The 17,373-nt window shown below is 40.8% G+C and overlaps 1 protein-coding gene across 1 annotated transcript; it reads right to left on the reverse strand.

Annotated features, from left to right (window-relative positions):
* Positions 1 to 2,361: 2,361 nt before the first annotated feature.
* si:dkey-191g9.7 lies at positions 2,362 to 12,826 on the reverse strand. The gene is made up of 2 exons (XM_041789774.1): positions 12,563 to 12,826; positions 2,362 to 5,255 (listed from the first exon to the last, which is right to left on the reverse strand). The coding sequence occupies exon 2, from the start codon at positions 5,246 to 5,248 to the stop codon at positions 3,704 to 3,706; it is 1,545 nt and encodes a 514-aa protein (XP_041645708.1). The 5' UTR covers positions 5,249 to 5,255; positions 12,563 to 12,826; the 3' UTR covers positions 2,362 to 3,703.
* Positions 12,827 to 17,373: the final 4,547 nt, after the last annotated feature.

The raw sequence follows: 17,373 nt of genomic DNA on the forward strand, positions 1-17,373 counted from the left end.
AGTGCACAAAGCAAGGTCCATAAAGACATGGAGGAGAGAGTTTGGTGTGGATCAACTTGACTGGCCTGCACAGAGTCCTGACCTCAACCCCAAAGAACACCTTTGGGATGAATTAGAGCGGAGACTGAGAGCCAGGCCTTCTCATCCAACATCAGTGTGTGACCTCACAAATGTGCTTGTTGAAGAATGGTCAAAAATTCCCATAAACACACTCCTAAACCTTGAGGAAAGCCTTCCCAGAAGAGTTGAAGCTTTTACAGCTGGAAAGGGTGGACCGATGTCATATTAAACCCTATGGATAAAGAATAGGATGTCATTTAAGTTCATATGTGAGTCAAGGCAGGTGAGCAAATACTTTTTGCAGTATAGTGTATTTAAAAATACTCTAAGTCTATTTTTAGTTTAGATTAGTTTTTTATTACCTTATTTTGGTTTTACTTCCAAGGATATGTGACACAAACTATTTTCTACCACTTGACCATTAAAAATGCTTTCTTTAAAATATTTCACCACATCAGTTTTTTTAATGTTATTGAAAAGTTCATGATTTAGTGGGAGACTTCAGTAAATGTTTGGGTCTGTGGGGAACTACAGGCTACCATGGTAAAACTTCACCTGAATCATTTTCACTTCACCGTGGAACTCTCAGTTTATCCAGGCTTGAATAATCAACATTTACACCGACACTATCGCCACAGCCTAATCTCACATACAGCTGTGTAAGGTTAATGCAGCACAAGGCTACCTTTTATTTTTCACACTCACATTCAACATTTTTTCTCTATCATATGAATAAGTTCTTTAGTCATTCCGTCACACACAGATGTGTTCTTGAACTTTTCTAAATTAAAGTGACCTGAACAGTAACTATAATAGCTGTTTCATAATGATTAAATAGATTTGCTCGATTTCTGGAAGAATCCAGACACCACCGAGTAGAAAAATGAAGATTCTTATATTTTCTGACATTGTTTGCATGTTTGAAGTTAAATAAATCAAGGATTGAAGACGATCCAACAAAATAAGTTCTTGGTGAAAAAAATATAAGGTGGCACATTATTTTATTTAGTTTATAAAGTTACTAATCGGTAAAAGTAAGGAAGTATTTACCCATAAATATTAATACCATTTATTTTATTATTACAGCATTTTACCCTAACCCTCATGATATTGTGGCAGTTTTCTGGTAACTAGGTGGTATTTTAAAGTAATCCTAAGCCTCGTAATATTGCAGCTATGTTAATTAGGTGATATGTTACCATTACTCTATCTCTAACCCTTATGTGGACCCTCTTGTGGACTTTCCCAGGTAATCAGGTGGTGTTTTACTAACTAAGTTTTTAGAAATAAGATGATAATTTTCTATAAAAGTTGTTTGATAAACCCTAGGTAATTTCTTTATTTTGGCCCACTTAGTAAAAGTCTGACACAAATATTTCCTTTTTTTGGGGGGGTAATTTTTAGTGTTAGGGTAAATTTTTGTATCTGGTGGGGGTAAGGCTCAGGATAAAATACTACCTAAGAGAACGGCCAAAATATTACAAGGAATTCCTTGATAATTCATACAATATTACTAGGTTAATACTTCCTCAAGTTATTACTTAATAAAATGCCAACTTATTACAAGGTAGTTACCACCTTATTCTTGAGAAATTACTGGATAATTACCACTTATTACTATGAAATTGCTGGGTAATAAGGGCCCTCTATAATACAGTGGTATCAGATATAATACTGTATCATAAATAGACAGGGACCAGTATTTCTTAAACAGTGGAGTAGTTCCAGACCCATGTTACTGAGACCTCACATTCATGAAGGGAAACCCTACAGTTGTCATCATGCTGCTCTGTTATTCCAGGTTGTTTGTCATATAAACTCTGAGATCCTGACTGCTGTTTTTATTAAAGGATTTCCTGATCTAATACACTTATCAAAATCTTACCATTTACACCACAAACAGTCTGAAATCTAACAAAGTGATAACATCAGAGTTTCCCCACCAGTGGCTTACATTATATACTGTATAAATTCATGAAGTCTACGGGCCTTTCTCTGATAAACTGTGATCAATCTATCACTTGTTCTCAAACATTTTCATGAATTCACTCCTAGTTTGATTTCTCTGAAAGCATCATCATACCTTTGGCTTTTCAGTGTGTAACGTGTTCTTTTGTCAAAGTTTGTTTAATGTCTGAGTGTAAGAGAAGAGCTGATGGGCCTTCATGGAGGATTTTGGAGCTGTATTCTGTTGTGTAAAGTCTTGAGTGGCAAGACTTTGCAAGACATGGCAAAAAAAAAAATACAGTCCACTCATCCAGAGGTAGGGAGAACATAGCTGGGCTTTTAATCGAGTTTGAATATCAGTTGTGATTCAGTTGCGATATGTTGTGAATGAAGTGGGCTCTCTCTTCCTTTACATCCCACCGAAACACCAAAACAGCTCTCACTTTAATTTAAGTGAGGAGCAGAGGGAGCATGTGAGTTTGAAGAGCTAAAGCCGACGGGAGAAAGGCAGCTGTTGGTTAACAGAAAGTTGAAATGAGCTCAGTCAGATGAAACCACTTTGGTTTTGAGGAGTCAAACCCAGAACAAGACAGGATAATTTGCTGAATCGTAACATGGCTGTGGCTGTCCCCGAAAGCAACACAACAAATTTATTTCATCATTTGAAATTCACAGACAGATGCAGACGTAATCACGTGTGTAACTATCAAAACTGTTGTGATTCTGATTTTTTTTTCCCACAATTGAGCAGCGCTAGGTGCAGAGCAGGGTGGCAAAGCCAGAATTATTCTCCTTTTCTTGACTAAACCATCAGCTAGGACAGTTTGAGATCTAATGCGTTGTGTTTAAGTGAGTCGGGAACTCTGAAACTCATCGTTTTTGCTTCTCCTATACCTCCTCCTGCTTTTCTGTTTCTCTGGCTACATCACACACAGCTCTAGTTTTATAAGTAGACTTGAAATGTCAATTGCAATCAAAGTCAAAGTTGGAATCATTTACCGTTGAGAGCTGCAGAACTGTGAGCACAAAGTGTCTCGAAAACTGATCATTTACAAGCAGCCTGGAGGTTAGGCAACCCGGTTCTCAGTGGGTCTCTCTGCAGGGCGTCCGCTGACATTTGCCTGTGCATGTCAATCAAGACCCCATGAGAAACAGCAAGGATGAGAGCCACGTAGACCGGATTTTACAAGTGAGGTGAAGCAGAAGCAAAGGGGGTACTAGAATACAATGATGCACTGATAAATATAAAGGCTATAAAGGCCAGGTTATGGTTTGTATTTATTGAATTACACCCCCTTTCCTCCTATTCTTTGGGAGAGTTACAGCAGCAGCCTTAAGTGAGATTGCTTATGCAGATGTTTTGTAGTTTGTCTGTAAATGGTTTATTGTAAGAACACATGAAGAGGCTTCTGTAAACACTGGCAGTGCACAGCTGCAGGAATCACATCTCCAAATACTGAACCACAGACACCAAAAGATGATGGTAATAACAGGTGTAAAGTTCCTCATTTACTCCTCCTTTATGGTTTTGATCCCATACAGAGGTTCTGTTGATTCTAACATGTAGAACATTCTTGCAGTTTGGTATTTCATAGACCTCCTGATTAGATGAGTGATATTTGAGGCTGAGGCTTTGAGCAGCCGAACTGGCTGCTAAACACAGTGTTCGGGTTTTTCTGTCAGTCAGCTGGTCCTTTTAGTCCACAGCGGTGGTGGTGCGGGAACAACAGGCCGGGGTTCGGAAAGAGCCCATCATCCTGCTCCTTTTCCCCTGGCAGCCGTTGTTCCCGCTCTGCCGAGAGGTGTTGGTGTTCTGGCGTGACAGCTTGGCCGCGTGATTCGCTGTTTCTCTGATCTGCAACTCCAGGTGTCTCTGAATCGCAAGGCCCAGCTCTTCAGGGTCAACAGAGGCGCCATACACCTCCCATGTCATCCCCTCTGCATCCCACTTCACCTCCTTCACTGGAGACTTGGGAGCACCGCCCGGTTTCTTGTCTCCATTGCTGTCAACGGTTAGAGTTTGGCTGTGCGAGATTTCACCCCTGCTCTCTTCTGCCAGACAGATCTCGGGAAATACATGAGGTGTGACGGTTTGTCCGGTTTGTACCCCAACATCCCTCAGCTCTTTGTGGGCTGTCATAGTCCCCATCTCCCTGGTTGCGGCTCTGAAAAGGCCCGCCGTGCTGCTGCAGCACTCCTCTAAACCAAAGTGTTTTTGAGATTGTGGCCCAGAACCAGGAGGTAGATTGCTCACCCAGGAGCAGTTGAGGTTGCAGCAGCGCAGCAGGTGTTTGGCATCCAGGCCCGTCTCACTGACAGAGGAGATGAGGCGAGGGAGGGTGAGGTGGTTTATGGCTGAGGGAGGTTCCACTGCACGCTGGATGTCACAGCTCGCCTCTGCTCCTGCCAGGCGGGGCAGCAGCTGAGAGGGGGCTGGGATTGGCTGAGGGTGGCAGTAAGCAGCAAATGTGTCCTCAAAATTGGCATGATTGATGTAGGAGCCACAGCAGAGTACTTTGTCACATTTAGCGTGAGGCTGGCCCTTTTCTTTCGCAGCCGTCTCTGACGCACAGACACACCTGCTCTGAGGATGAGCGACGCTTCCTTCTCCACTGTTAGGAAACGTGGGGATGATGTTGCACTGCTGCAGTTCCATGGGCTGCTTGCACGATAGCATGGGGCAAATGTGGGCCTCCTGGACAAAGTGATCTCCTCCATGGCAGGCAAGTCCACAAGCCTCTGCGCCTGCAGCTGGGGGTGGCACACCCTCTCTAACCATGGGTAAAGTGTCGGAGTGACTCCTGTGCACAGGGAGGGAGGATGGATTTATGGTTTGCAGCGTCATACCAGCCTGAGAGTTCTCATTGATTGCATTCACGGCTATGTTGTGCTGATGTGAGGCTGTCTGCATCTTTGCAAGGTTATGAAGGTGGTTTGAGGTCCTGGGGGGAACACAGTGCTCGGGTGGGTTCTGATCTGTCAGACCAGAGTCCCTGTTGACTTTCAGGCTGTTGTGTTTGATTTCTCTGGTAGGAGGCGCTGTTGTATTTTCCTTACAAACCTCAGTGACCACTTTCTTTGGCTCTTCCTGGCAGGTGGTTCCTGGCTCTCCAGCCTGTCGGGAGGGTGTTGCAGTTTGTGGAGGAGGGTCAAAGAGAAGCTGATTGGGGACTGTAGATTCCAGGGAAACATCAGTCCCCAAGGGGTGCAGCTCCAACGCTGGAAGCTCGGCCTCTGCCATGGAAGACCTACGAATGAAGTAAAACAGAAGATGGATGTCTAACACTATGGGTAAAGCAAACACATAACAAAGAAAGTTAGATGAATCTGAAATTTTAGTTAACTTTTACTGACTTTGTTGTTTTCATCCTAATATTAAATAAAAGGGACCATGATGTCCTTTAGGATTTGATCAAAATAAAGAACCTGGCCTACAGTAGCTGGGAGGCTCATCCTGCCACTGGGGACATCAGAGAGTCTAGCTAACCCACAATTTCCACTTTGAGCGCCAGCGCCGTACTCCACTGCCATGGTTTTTTGCTCTGACCAAAGGCGAATAACCCCACCCACTGGAAGAGTGTCCAAAGCGCTGCACCATGGCACCATACCCTGATCAGCAGATCATGGGGAATTTAACCTTTCAACGGAAGGTAAAAGGTTAATATTTGCTTAAACAGGAGTGTCACACTCAATCACAGCAGGGGCCGGATTCTGGATTCAGGTCTAACCTGAGGGCCTAACAGGGTCTCCTTTTTAACTAGAGACTGTCAACCTCATTTCGCCGCTTATAAAATGTGAAAAAAAAAAACACAACTTAGCACTGCTGATAAATGATTTTGACATTTAAATAGTTAAAAAGAAAAGTTACGAGGCTTACAATCAGAGAAAAGTACATTTATTAGTTCAAAATGTTAAAACATGAAATTGGAATGGGAAAATAATGTTTTGTAAAAGGCAAATATATTAGAAAGAAGTCAAAATCATGAGTTTTAATGGTCAAAATGTGAAATTAGATTTGTAATCATGAAATTAAAAGTCAAAATATGATTCAAAACTTTAAATTCTGAGTCTAAAAGGTCAAACTATGGGACTATGAAGTCAAAGTTTGGAGTTGAAAATATGAGATAAACAGGGCTTGATGTTAACTTTTTTGCTCACTGGCCACCATGACTGCTTGTTTTTGAAAAGTTACTAGCCACCGAACATTTCCACTGGCCACAATTGTGTTGATTGGAAACTATGTGTTACATGCCAAATTGGGTATGTCTGGGATGAGATGAAACACATACTCCATTTCCTTCTTCAGTGGATACTTAGTTTATACCACCATTAAAATAGTGACTTTGAATTAACTTTCTTAAATCTGAAACGCAGCTGGTTTCGTTTAATTTCCACTCAGACAAATATCCAACAGAGAATGCTGAGGTTGTGTCACTGATAAATTTCACTGGCCAAACTGGCTAGTTGAAGTCAATCTGGTACCTGCCACAGCTGAAATCCACCTGCATTTGGCTAGTTGGCCAGTGTAAATGTCAAGCCCTGGAGATAAAATACAAATAATTAGTTAAAAAGGTCAAAATATGACTTAAAAATTAGAATTATGAATCTTAAAGCTCAAAATATTATATGAGAAGTCAAAATTATGAGTTGAAATGCTCAAAGTACAAAATAAAAAGTCAAAATCCTAAGTTTGAGTCCTAATTGTGAGATTCTAAATTGAAAATATGAAATTAAAACACAAATTAATTTCTTTCCCCACATTCCTGACTTCTTATCTAAATATTTTTACTCCTTACTTTTTCAGATTTTGTGACTTAAGAAGGATATCTTAAATCATCAGGATAAGTTCACATTTTTATACTTGAGTAAATCTGCAGACCTCAGACTGATGGGCCAGTTAGAACAGAAATATGACATCATCTTGGGGGCCGGATTTAACTGTTCCACGGGCCAGATTTGGCCCCCGGGCCTTGAGTTTGACACATGTGGCTCAAAGGATTTGTGGTTTTATTTAAAATACTTTGGCTTAATTTCCTCAAAAGTTAACTTATCCTCATCAGTGGTAACGCTGCAGCTCTGTGACCCACTGACCTCTCTGTGACCTTTTGCTCTTGCTGCAGGATGAGACCATAGACTGTAGAAATGATTGAACAAACCCGGTGTGACGTTAGCCATTAATAGGCAGACTCAAACAGCTCTTGAAACCAATCCGCTGCAGCATCCTTTTGAAATCGCAGTCTCAACTGAACTTTGGATCAACCTAACGCCCCGCCCACTAAGCTTGACTTCCTGTCAGCTAGCCAGCTAGCATTCTGGTTGACAGAAACGTAGCTTCTGCCTGTCGAGCTAGCGCCAATCAGTGCTCAGTGAGGTTTTTCCTAAATATAATCGAAGTGATTATGAAATTCACTCCTGTACAGTGAGAGCACATAAGACATTAGCTAATGAGAAATGTTTGGTCTTTTGAACCAGACTGTAAACCAGTTTATTTCTAATGTAAAAACCGGAGTTTGACATGTGTCCAGACGGGACTTACGGTGTTCCTGCAGCCGGCCTCAAGTGGACACACATTGCAATTTTTTTGCACTTCTGCATTGGCTTCATTTTTCAGGACTGAAGTTTGTCGCTTGGTTGAGACGTAATGTGGATATAGTGACAATTTATGATCAGGAGTCTGTGCTTTGTGTTGTATTTTGAAAGTACCAGATACTCTGGTGGTTTCTCTACTGGAATAATGACAAAAACTGGCAAACCAAAGAAGGAAAGACAGAAGTTAAAGCTGAATGTTCCTGGCTTATCCCATGGTTCATCCTGGTTTCACTCGTCACTGTGAGAACTCCAATAATGCAACAATGAGACGGCAGTATGAGCACATACATCGAGAATTTTGGCTGTGTGTCATCAGCGTTTCAATCTAACAGTGAATGTTGAGATTAAACCACAGAGTAGGATGAATTCAGTCCGAGCAGAGGCAGGGACAAAACCTGTCATCCCTGGGATGAAAATTTATTATCAGAGGGAAAGAAATCAGAACCAGAAAGGTGCCAAACTGGAGCAAGGGCAGTTGAACCAGAGAGAGTGCAATTTGCTCCAGAGTATGATTCACTGAAGGAGTCCAGCTGCTGGATGTAGACACTGCAGGGTAAGACTCAATCTACCACCGGGGACAAGAACAGAAAAGAGTTGAGCTAAGACTCGGTCTACCATGTGGGACATAAGCAGAGAGGGGGCTAGCTAAGACTCATTCCACCACTGGGAAAAAGAGTGGAGAAGAGCCTAGTTAAGACTCGTTCTACCACCGGGGACTAGACTGGAGAAGAGCCAAGTCAAGACTCGTTCTACCACCGGGGACAAGAGTGGAGAAGAGCCTAGTCAAGACTCGTTCTACCACCGGGGACTAGACTGGAGAAGAGCCAAGTCAAGACTCGTTCTACCACCAGGGACAAGAGTGGAGAAGAGCCTAATCAAGACTCGTTCTACCACCGGGGACTAGACTGGAGAAGAGCCAAGTCAAGACTCGTTCTACCACCAGGGACAAGAGTGGAGAAGAGCCTAATCAAGACTCGTTCTACCACCGGGGACAAGAGTGGAGAAGAGCCTAGTCAAGACTCGTTCTACCACCAGGGACAAGAGTGGAGAAGAGCCTAATCAAGACTCGTTCTACCACCGGGGACTAGAGTGGAGGAGAGTCTAGTTAAGACTCGTTCTACCACCAGGGACAAGAGTGGAGAAGAGTCTAGTTAAGACTTGTTCTACCACTGTGGACTAGAGTGGAGGAGAGTCTAGTTAAGACTCGTTCTACCACTGTGGACTAGAGTGGAGAAGAGCCTAGTCAAGACTCGTTCTACCACCAGGGACAAGAGTGGAGAAGAGTCTAGTTAAGACTTGTTCTACCACCAGGGACTAGAGTGGAGAAGAGTCTAGTTAAGACTCGTTCTACCACCGGGGACAAGAGTGGAGAAGAGCCTAGTTAAGACTCAATCTACCACCGGGGACTAGAGTGGAGAAGAGTCTAGTTAAGACTCGTTCTACCACTGTGGACTAGAGTGGAGAAGAGTCTAGTTAAGACTCGTTCTACAACCAGGGACTAGAGTGGAGAAGAGTCTAGTCAAGACTCGTTATACCACTGTGGACTAGAGTGGAGAAGAGTCTAGTTAAGACTCGTTCTACAACCGGGGACAAGAGTGGAGAAGAGTCTAGTTAAGACTCGTTCTACCACTGTGGACTAGAGTGGAGAAGAGTCTAGTTAAGACTCGTTCTACCATCGGGGACTAGAGTGGAGAAGAGTCTAGTTAAGACTCGTTCTACCACTGTGGACTAGAGTGGAGAAGAGTCTAGTTAAGACTCGTTCTACCACTGTGGACTAGAGTGGAGAAGAGTCTACCACCGTGGACTAGAGTGGAGAAGAGTTTAGTTAAGACTCGTTCTACCACTGTGGACTAGAGTGGAGAAAAGTCTAGTTAAGACTCGTTCTACCACTGTGGACTAGAGTGGAGAAGAGTCTACCACCGTGGACTAGAGTGGAGAAGAGTCTAGTTAAGACTCGTTCTACCATCGGGGACTAGAGTGGAGAAGAGTCTAGTTAAGACTCGTTCTACCACTGTGGACTAGAGTGGAGAAGAGTCTAGTTAAGACTCGTTCTACCACTGTGGACTAGAGTGGAGAAGAGTCTACCACTGTGGACTAGAGTGGAGAAGAGTCTACCACCGGGGACAAGAGTGGAGAAGAGTCTAGTTAAGACTCGTTCTACCACTGTGGACTAGAGTGGAGAAGAGTCTAGTTAAGACTCGTTCTACCACTGTGGACTAGAGTGGAGAAGAGTCTAGTTAAGACTTGTTCTACCACTGTGGACTAGAGTGGAGAAGAGTCTAGTTAAGACTCGTTCTACCACTGTGGACTAGAGTGGAGAAGAGTCTAGTTAAGACTCGTTCTACCACCATGGACTAGAGTGGAGAAGAGTCTAGTTAAGACTCGTTCTACCACCGTGGACTAGAGTGGAGAAGAGTCTAGTTAAGACTCGTTTAACCAGCAATAATTTGGATGCGAATTTTGCCTCTCTTTGCAAATCAGGGGCGATGCAATTTTGCGAAGAAGTTTTGCATATTGTGAAAAAACTGGTGCTGCTAAAGGCTGCAGGGTGATTTCTCCTGTCCTCTGATACACTGTGAGTTATACTGGAGCGAAGATTAAAGGAGTTTTCTCCCTCCCTGTCCTCCAATCAGAGCGACACTTTGAAAAATAGACCACAGTTTTAAAAAAAGTGTTTTTATTTTGCTTGGCAGAATTATGTTGCTGGTGTGGAAGCTTGCATCGACTTGCTACAGGTTTGAAAAAGGAATATTTCATGTGAATTATTCGCATGAAAAAAATCACATCTGCTGTGCAAGGGCCTTAAGACTCATTCTACCATTCATGCCTGCCTTTGCTCTCCTCAAATGATACTGATTGGTCTGAACAGCATGCAATTTGGTACAAATGTTGGATTGGAGCTTTTCATGGATGTGCCTGATGATGGAGATAGTGGTGGGGATATCCATTCACTCTGCAAGGTTAACACTTTCTAACACTGATGCTGAGTTCAAACTTCCTATGGAGAGAGGTTTGAATGAAACGGGCCCTCAGTTCAAAATAAGAGGCGGCAGAGGTCAACGTGCTGAGTAGCATGGTAGATGTTACAGCAGGGGTGTCAAACTCAAGGCCCGGGGGCCAAATCTGGCCCCGTGGTACAGTTACACATGTCCCACAAGATTATACTCTTATTATAACTGGCCCAGTTGTGTGAGGTCTGCAGATTTACTCCAGGATGAAAATATGAACTAAACCTTGATGATTAAAAATATTATTAAGTCACAAATAAAAATAGTTAGATAAAAAGTCAGGAATGAGGGAAAAGAAAATCATTTTGGTATATATTATATATTTTCATTTTTGCATCCCACAGATATGACTTAAACTTTGGATTTCAGTTTTTTTAATCTCATATTTTGAGTTTTTCAATGAAATATTTGCGCTTCTATCTCTTATGTTGACCTTTCCAATTTATTATTTTGACAATTTATCTTATGTTTTGACTTTTCAAATGTATTATTTTAACTTTTTATCTCGTATTTTAATGTTTTCAATTTATTATTTTGACTATCTCATATATTTTGACATTCCATCTCACATTTTGATGTTTTCAATTTATTATTTGGACTTTTATCTCATATTTTGACATCTTTAATTAATAATTTTGACTTTTTATTTCCCATTTTGACATTTTCAATTTTCAATTTTGACTACCCATATTTTTGACATTTTTAGTTTTACTATTTTGACATTTTTATATTGTGACGGTTTTCTAATGTGTTTCGTTTCATCTCATTTTCAATTTATCATTTGAATATTGATCTCATATTTTGAAGTTTTAAATTTATTATGAGGACTTTTATCTAACATTTTTAATTTTCCAATGTATTATTCTGTCATTTTATCCCATATTTTGATGTTTTCAATTTCTTATTTTGACTATCTCATATTGTTGACATTTTTTAATTTTTAATTTTGATGGGTTTTTTTTAATATATATTTTGATGTTTTCCAATGTATCTAATGACATTCCATCTCATATGTTGACGTTTTAAATTTATTATTTGGACTTTATCTCATATTTTGACATCTTCAATTTATTATTTTGACTTTTTTTTTATCACATTTTGACGTTTTCTTATGTTTTATTTGAAATTTCATCACATATATTGACCTTCAATGTATTATTTTGACTATTTATCTCATATTTTGACTTTTTCAGTTCATTATCTTGATTTTTTATCTCATATTTTGACTTTTTTTTTTTTTACACATGATCTGTTACTGGTTGACAGATTCTGGTTAAATGTTGACCCTGTTAGGCCCTCAGGTTAGACCTAAATTCAGTATCTGGCCCCTGCTGTGACTGAGTCTGACACCCCTGCGTTACGGGGCTGGGCTTGGGCGATTTAACCTGCAACCTACGGCAGCCACCATGACACGATAAGTCCCGTTACAACCATACAGGTTATGACTTTCTCTGGTTTTTATCATTTTTGGAAATATTAGGGGAAATGTAAGCTCTTACAAAAACTGTGCAGATTGATGCAGACAATTTTTTAATAAACTGCAGCATCGAACACACGTGTGCCAACAGTGAAAAGTTAAAGGTGTTTACCTGCCTTTGTTTAGTAGCTCCAGTATTTGAACATGAAGAGCTTTATTTGAGAGACATGTACACTTGTGTAAATATTTTCTTCACATGTAATTATGAGCCTGAATGTCACTTTTTAAATTTTAAAAACAAGTGTGAATGCATGACATGCTGGCATGCATTAACACAGGACATTTTCAGGAAACAGCACTCCTCTTGATCTCTAAATTACCCCAGGAGGTGTTTGAATTCTCCTGAAGCAGACCAAACATCAAACACACCTCATCCTTCAGCCACACTCACATCCATGAACATCGAACCAGCACACATCAGGCATTAAAAGCCTGCACACACTCAAAATAGCATTTTTAACATTATCATGGACCAGCTTACCTTTCACAGTGGACACTGAGCCTTAAACCCTGTTTCCTCCTCCTTCTAATGTGTCTGACGTGGGGCGCAGTTCCTTAGAAAGCCTTCATCCTCCACATCTCCCTCACATCCACAGGTGACCTCTCTCTATCTTTAACTCCTCCACAGCCCCCTCTCTACCCTCCTTTGTCTCAGCAGCACTCAGCTGTGCACAAGATGGAGGAGACCTTGAGATAATCCTCTCCTACATCTGATTACAAATGTGAGGATGCAATCTTCAAATCCCGGCTCTGTAAGAGAGAGTGGAGCTGGTTAGCGGTTGGCTTATCCAGCGGTAGTGTGAGACAGATGGAGGGGGTTGGGGAATGATAATGAGACCAGATAGTCAGGCAGTCCGCGTCAGAGTCCTTCCACCTGTGGAGAGGGGAGGAGGCTGGATGCATCAATGAATGTGAGAGAGAAAAGAAAGAAAACATCCCTTTCTTCCAGTCCTTATTCTCTTTTTTTAATCTAACTGGTGTACACCTTCACTTCTACCCTGAACTCAGTCGATGCTTCAGCTTCTCCCTCTCTGCTTCGCTCAACCTTCCTGCAGCCCTCCCACCAACATCAACCCACTCTCCATCACTATCCCTGTTGCTATGGAAACTGTAATACTCAATGGGCCTGTGTTTTTTTTTAAAGCTGGCAATCAGAAAACAGACAGCCAAAACAAATCAGCTGGGAACGGCTCCTGTTTATGGTTGATGTAGTCATGGACGATTTCACACATAAAGTCATTTCTCTTCTTTCCCATAAATCAGCAGAAAAAGGAAGGACAAAAACGGTCGTGAGGATTTCGTCTCAACAGATGGATTACAAATGTAAAGAGTCATTTGGTTTTCACAAGCAGCTGTTTCACCAGAGAAGGGAAATAATGTGAATTTAGTGATACAGAGCAGGAATGTCAAAGTCATTGACAACAGAATTAGGTCTGACCTGGGGGCCTAAGAGGGTCAACATTTAACCATTAACTGTCAACCAGTGATAGATTATGGGGGGTTAGCACTGATGATGAATGATTCTAAGTTTATGTTTAACAGCTCAAAATATGAGAGAAAAAGTCACAATCGTGTTCTAAACGTGAAATTATGAGTTAAAATTTAAATTGTGAGTTGAAAAGGTCAAATATTAGGATTAAACGTCCAAGTTAGGAGATGAAAAAGTCAAAATACGAGGTAAAAGTCAAAATACTAAATTGCAAAGGTCAAAATATGAAATAAAAAGTCAACATAATGAACTGAAAAGTCAAAATATGAGATAGTCAAAGTAATACATTGAAAAATGTCAAAAATAGGATAAAAGATGTTAAAAAATCAAAACTGAAAATGTCAAAGATATGAGATAAAAGTCCAATTGATAAACTGAAAATGAGATGAAATGTCAATAATACATTAGATAACGTCAAAATATACAAAAAATGTCAAAATAATAACATTGAAAATGTCAAAAATATGAGATACGTAGTGAAAATAATACATTGAAAACATCAATATATGAGATAAAAAGTCAAAATAATACACTGGAAAAGTAAAAATGTAAGATAAAAGTCTCAGTAATAAATTGACAAAGTCAAATATGAGATAGAAAAAAATTGTAATCAAAAGTTTAGGTCACATCTGTGAGATGCAAATTTGAAAATATATAATATATACCAAAATGATTTTCTTTACCCACATTCCTGACTTTTTATCTAATTATTTTTATTTGTGACTTCATGATATTTTTAATCATCAAGGTTTAGTTCATATTTTCATCCTGGAGTAAATCTGCAGACCTCACTCTGCTGGGCCAGTTATAATTAGAGTATAATCTTGTGGGCCAGGTGTTGCTGAACCACAGGCCAGATTTGGCCCCCGGGCCTTGGGTTTGACACCTCTGATATAGAAGGAAGCCTGTTTTGTTAATCTAACAGACTTTTGTAACTAGAAATCTGTAAAATAAAGAGAAATATCCTAGAAAAAGGGACGTGTTTATGGATGCTACTCTAGGAATGATGCTGATGTCCATCATCCAGATGATCCAGATTAAATTCAGCCGATATGATGAAGATAGATTTCAAAGTATTGTAGATACAAAAGTCAGTTTTTAAAAGATGATTTTATTTATTAAGGTATAAAACTCATCTAAACCTACATGGCCCTGTGAGAAAAAGTCCCCCCCCCCCATGAGGCTGAATCTAAACATGTTTACTGAGGGTGGGGCTGGGCTCAGTGAAGTCAGAGGTCATGTTACAGATGAGAAGATACAGCTTCATGGTGTAGGGCCTTAGATTAAAGCTTTGGTCCTGACTGAACACAGCCACCTGCCTGATGTTATCAGTGTTTGTGTCCAGAGTGAAAGGGTCTGCCAGAGCCTCTGTACCCCCAGGTCCTGTACGGGGGAAGTCCTTAAAGGAGAGGACAATGTGGTGAACTGTGATCATCTATCAGGTTCAGCTGTAGCAAACTGTTCTTAAGGAAAATCAGCATGGTTACAGGTTTATCTCAAAGATTAGAGGACATGATGTGGCTCCCTAAAGTCTCCCTTCCTCTCCTTTATGGCTTTAGTCTTATAGTCCCGCCCACCAGAGACTCAGAGAGACTGGAGGAATCCAAGCGGAGGACTGAAGATCGATGTTTAACAGCCCATGAGACGCCTTCCCTTCTGCAGCGTCACGTGAAGCAACGTCAGTTTATGATGATGGCTGATCATCAATCAGCTGATCGTCAATCAGCTGATCACTAATCAGCTGATCATCAATCAGCATTCAGAGGCATAAACAGCTGATTGTATCTGCTTAAATTTGTACTGTATTCCTTCTAATCAAATCTTCACATCTACAGTGTTTGGTCTCAGTGTGGGATCACAGACACCTGCAGTTTATAAAAAAAACATGCTGGCTCTTTCTACCAGCAGATGCTTTATTATGAAATTATTCATTAGCCTAATTATTCAGTGTGAAGGCTAATTATCAAACACAATGGATTTAAAAAGTGCTTCTTACAGACAGACTTCTGCTGTCTAACTTTAATTCTCTTCATAATCTAATAAACAGAAATAACTGACAACTAAAGGAAATATTGATATCTGATTCTTTTGATTTAACCACCTTTAACATGTTTTATGTTTAAAGGTCAACCAGAAAACAAATCAAATATTAAACTCCAAAGTCATTTATGCTTTTATGTTTATTTTATCACATTTATTCTCAATATTTCACTATAAATACTTATTTCAAACACTTTTTAAATCCTACCCCATCAGTTATTGACTCTTTTTAAACGGCTGAAAATCAAGCTGAAGTCTCAAGGCCATATTCATGTCCTTGCAAAATCCCCTCTAAAACACGTGTCCAAACTGTAAATCATTTTGGTTACAGAGATTCTATCTCTGGTATCCTGACAGCCTGTGAGCGATGGAGTGCAGTTCTGTCACTCATATTGTTATGGACAAGTAACAAGGAAAGAGGTAGCACAGAGGATGACACGGCACCAGGAGTGTCCTACCAGAAGAAATTCTTAATTTTCTTCCACTTCCTTCACTCACCAAACCTGTTAGCTTGTTTTACAAAGCGGAGAGTGTGATGTATGAATATTATCCATATCCATTTATGAAATATTATGGTCTGACTTGTGCTCACAACCATTGGAGGCTAGTCAATACAAGGCACCACACCTCCAAAATTCTCCACTTTCAAAGTAAAAGCATGAGATGTCATATTTTGACATGGGAAAACAGTTTAAGACTCAGTTTACCGGATGGAGGATTGCATATTTGACAGATAACAGACAGTAAGCATGCAATGCTGCATGATGCAATGCGATGCCTGACGCTTGCATGCAGTTAGGGCATGAATTACAGAATCTTTAATTGCTGTATAGCCGTAGTTATAATGAATTATTATACAAATTCCCCAGGCACACCTAGACTTTCCTCAAGGTACACCATGTGAACTGGTCTATTATAAGCTCTGTTTCTCCTCCATTAATCTCTGCTGGTGTTGTGAAGTTGCACTGACATCCGTTGTTTAGCAGCATCCAAAAGAGAGTGTTATCCAGAACAGGAAGTCTGCTCTCATGTGTCTCTGCTCATCGGTCTACAAATCTCAGCCTTTAGACCAGCTAAGAACCTTTGGGGCGGACTTTAAGATGGCAGGTCAGAAACTTCTTCCAGTTCGACCAAAGACTCAAGGCAGGAGACTGTTAAATCTCAGCCTTAGCATGGAAAATTCTCTGTCCTTTAGAATGTCTAAGATCCTGTGCCTCTTCAATCTTCCCCCAGACTCTCAGATTTTGGATCCAAAATGAAATTCACCATGAACCACTGAGCTTCAGACGGTTGTCATGTCATCTGAGAGTCAGCACAGTTGACCGAGTGCCAAAGCTAAGAGCTGGTTTGTTGACCGGGGTATTACTGGGCTTCTGCAGCAGGAAGAATCATCTTACTCTAGGGGAAAAGCACCCAGCTGATCATGTGCAGTCAGGCCCTCTTCCTGGTCGGCAGCATGTTTCACTGTGGCTGGAGCGTCCTCAGAATGAGCCATGGAGCTTAGCTTTGGAGTTTTAATTCTCCTCAGCACAAGCCGATAGTAGGAGTAGCAGTAGGCTTATTAGTAACAAGTGAAAATGTTTCGAGCAGATGCTCTGTCTTTGGCCTTGTGCTTTTACAGGAAGAGGGCTTGCAGAGAGAAATAAATATGTTGATGGCAGAGATGTTTTATCCAGCCTTCACAGGAGCTTCTTTGGGGATAACATGGGCTTACATACTCCGGGTTATTCCAGGTCACATGGGACTTGGTTGATATTAGATAC

Source organism: Cheilinus undulatus, linkage group 6, assembly GCF_018320785.1.
Source record: "Cheilinus undulatus linkage group 6, ASM1832078v1, whole genome shotgun sequence".
Classification (NCBI taxonomy): Eukaryota; Metazoa; Chordata; class Actinopteri; order Labriformes; family Labridae; genus Cheilinus; species Cheilinus undulatus.

Bases quoted from the DNA above. Each gene is read 5' to 3' on its own strand.
- si:dkey-191g9.7 (XM_041789774.1), bottom strand. From the start codon at position 5,248: ATGGCAGAGGCCGAGCTTCCAGCGTTGGAGCTGCACCCCTTGGGGACT.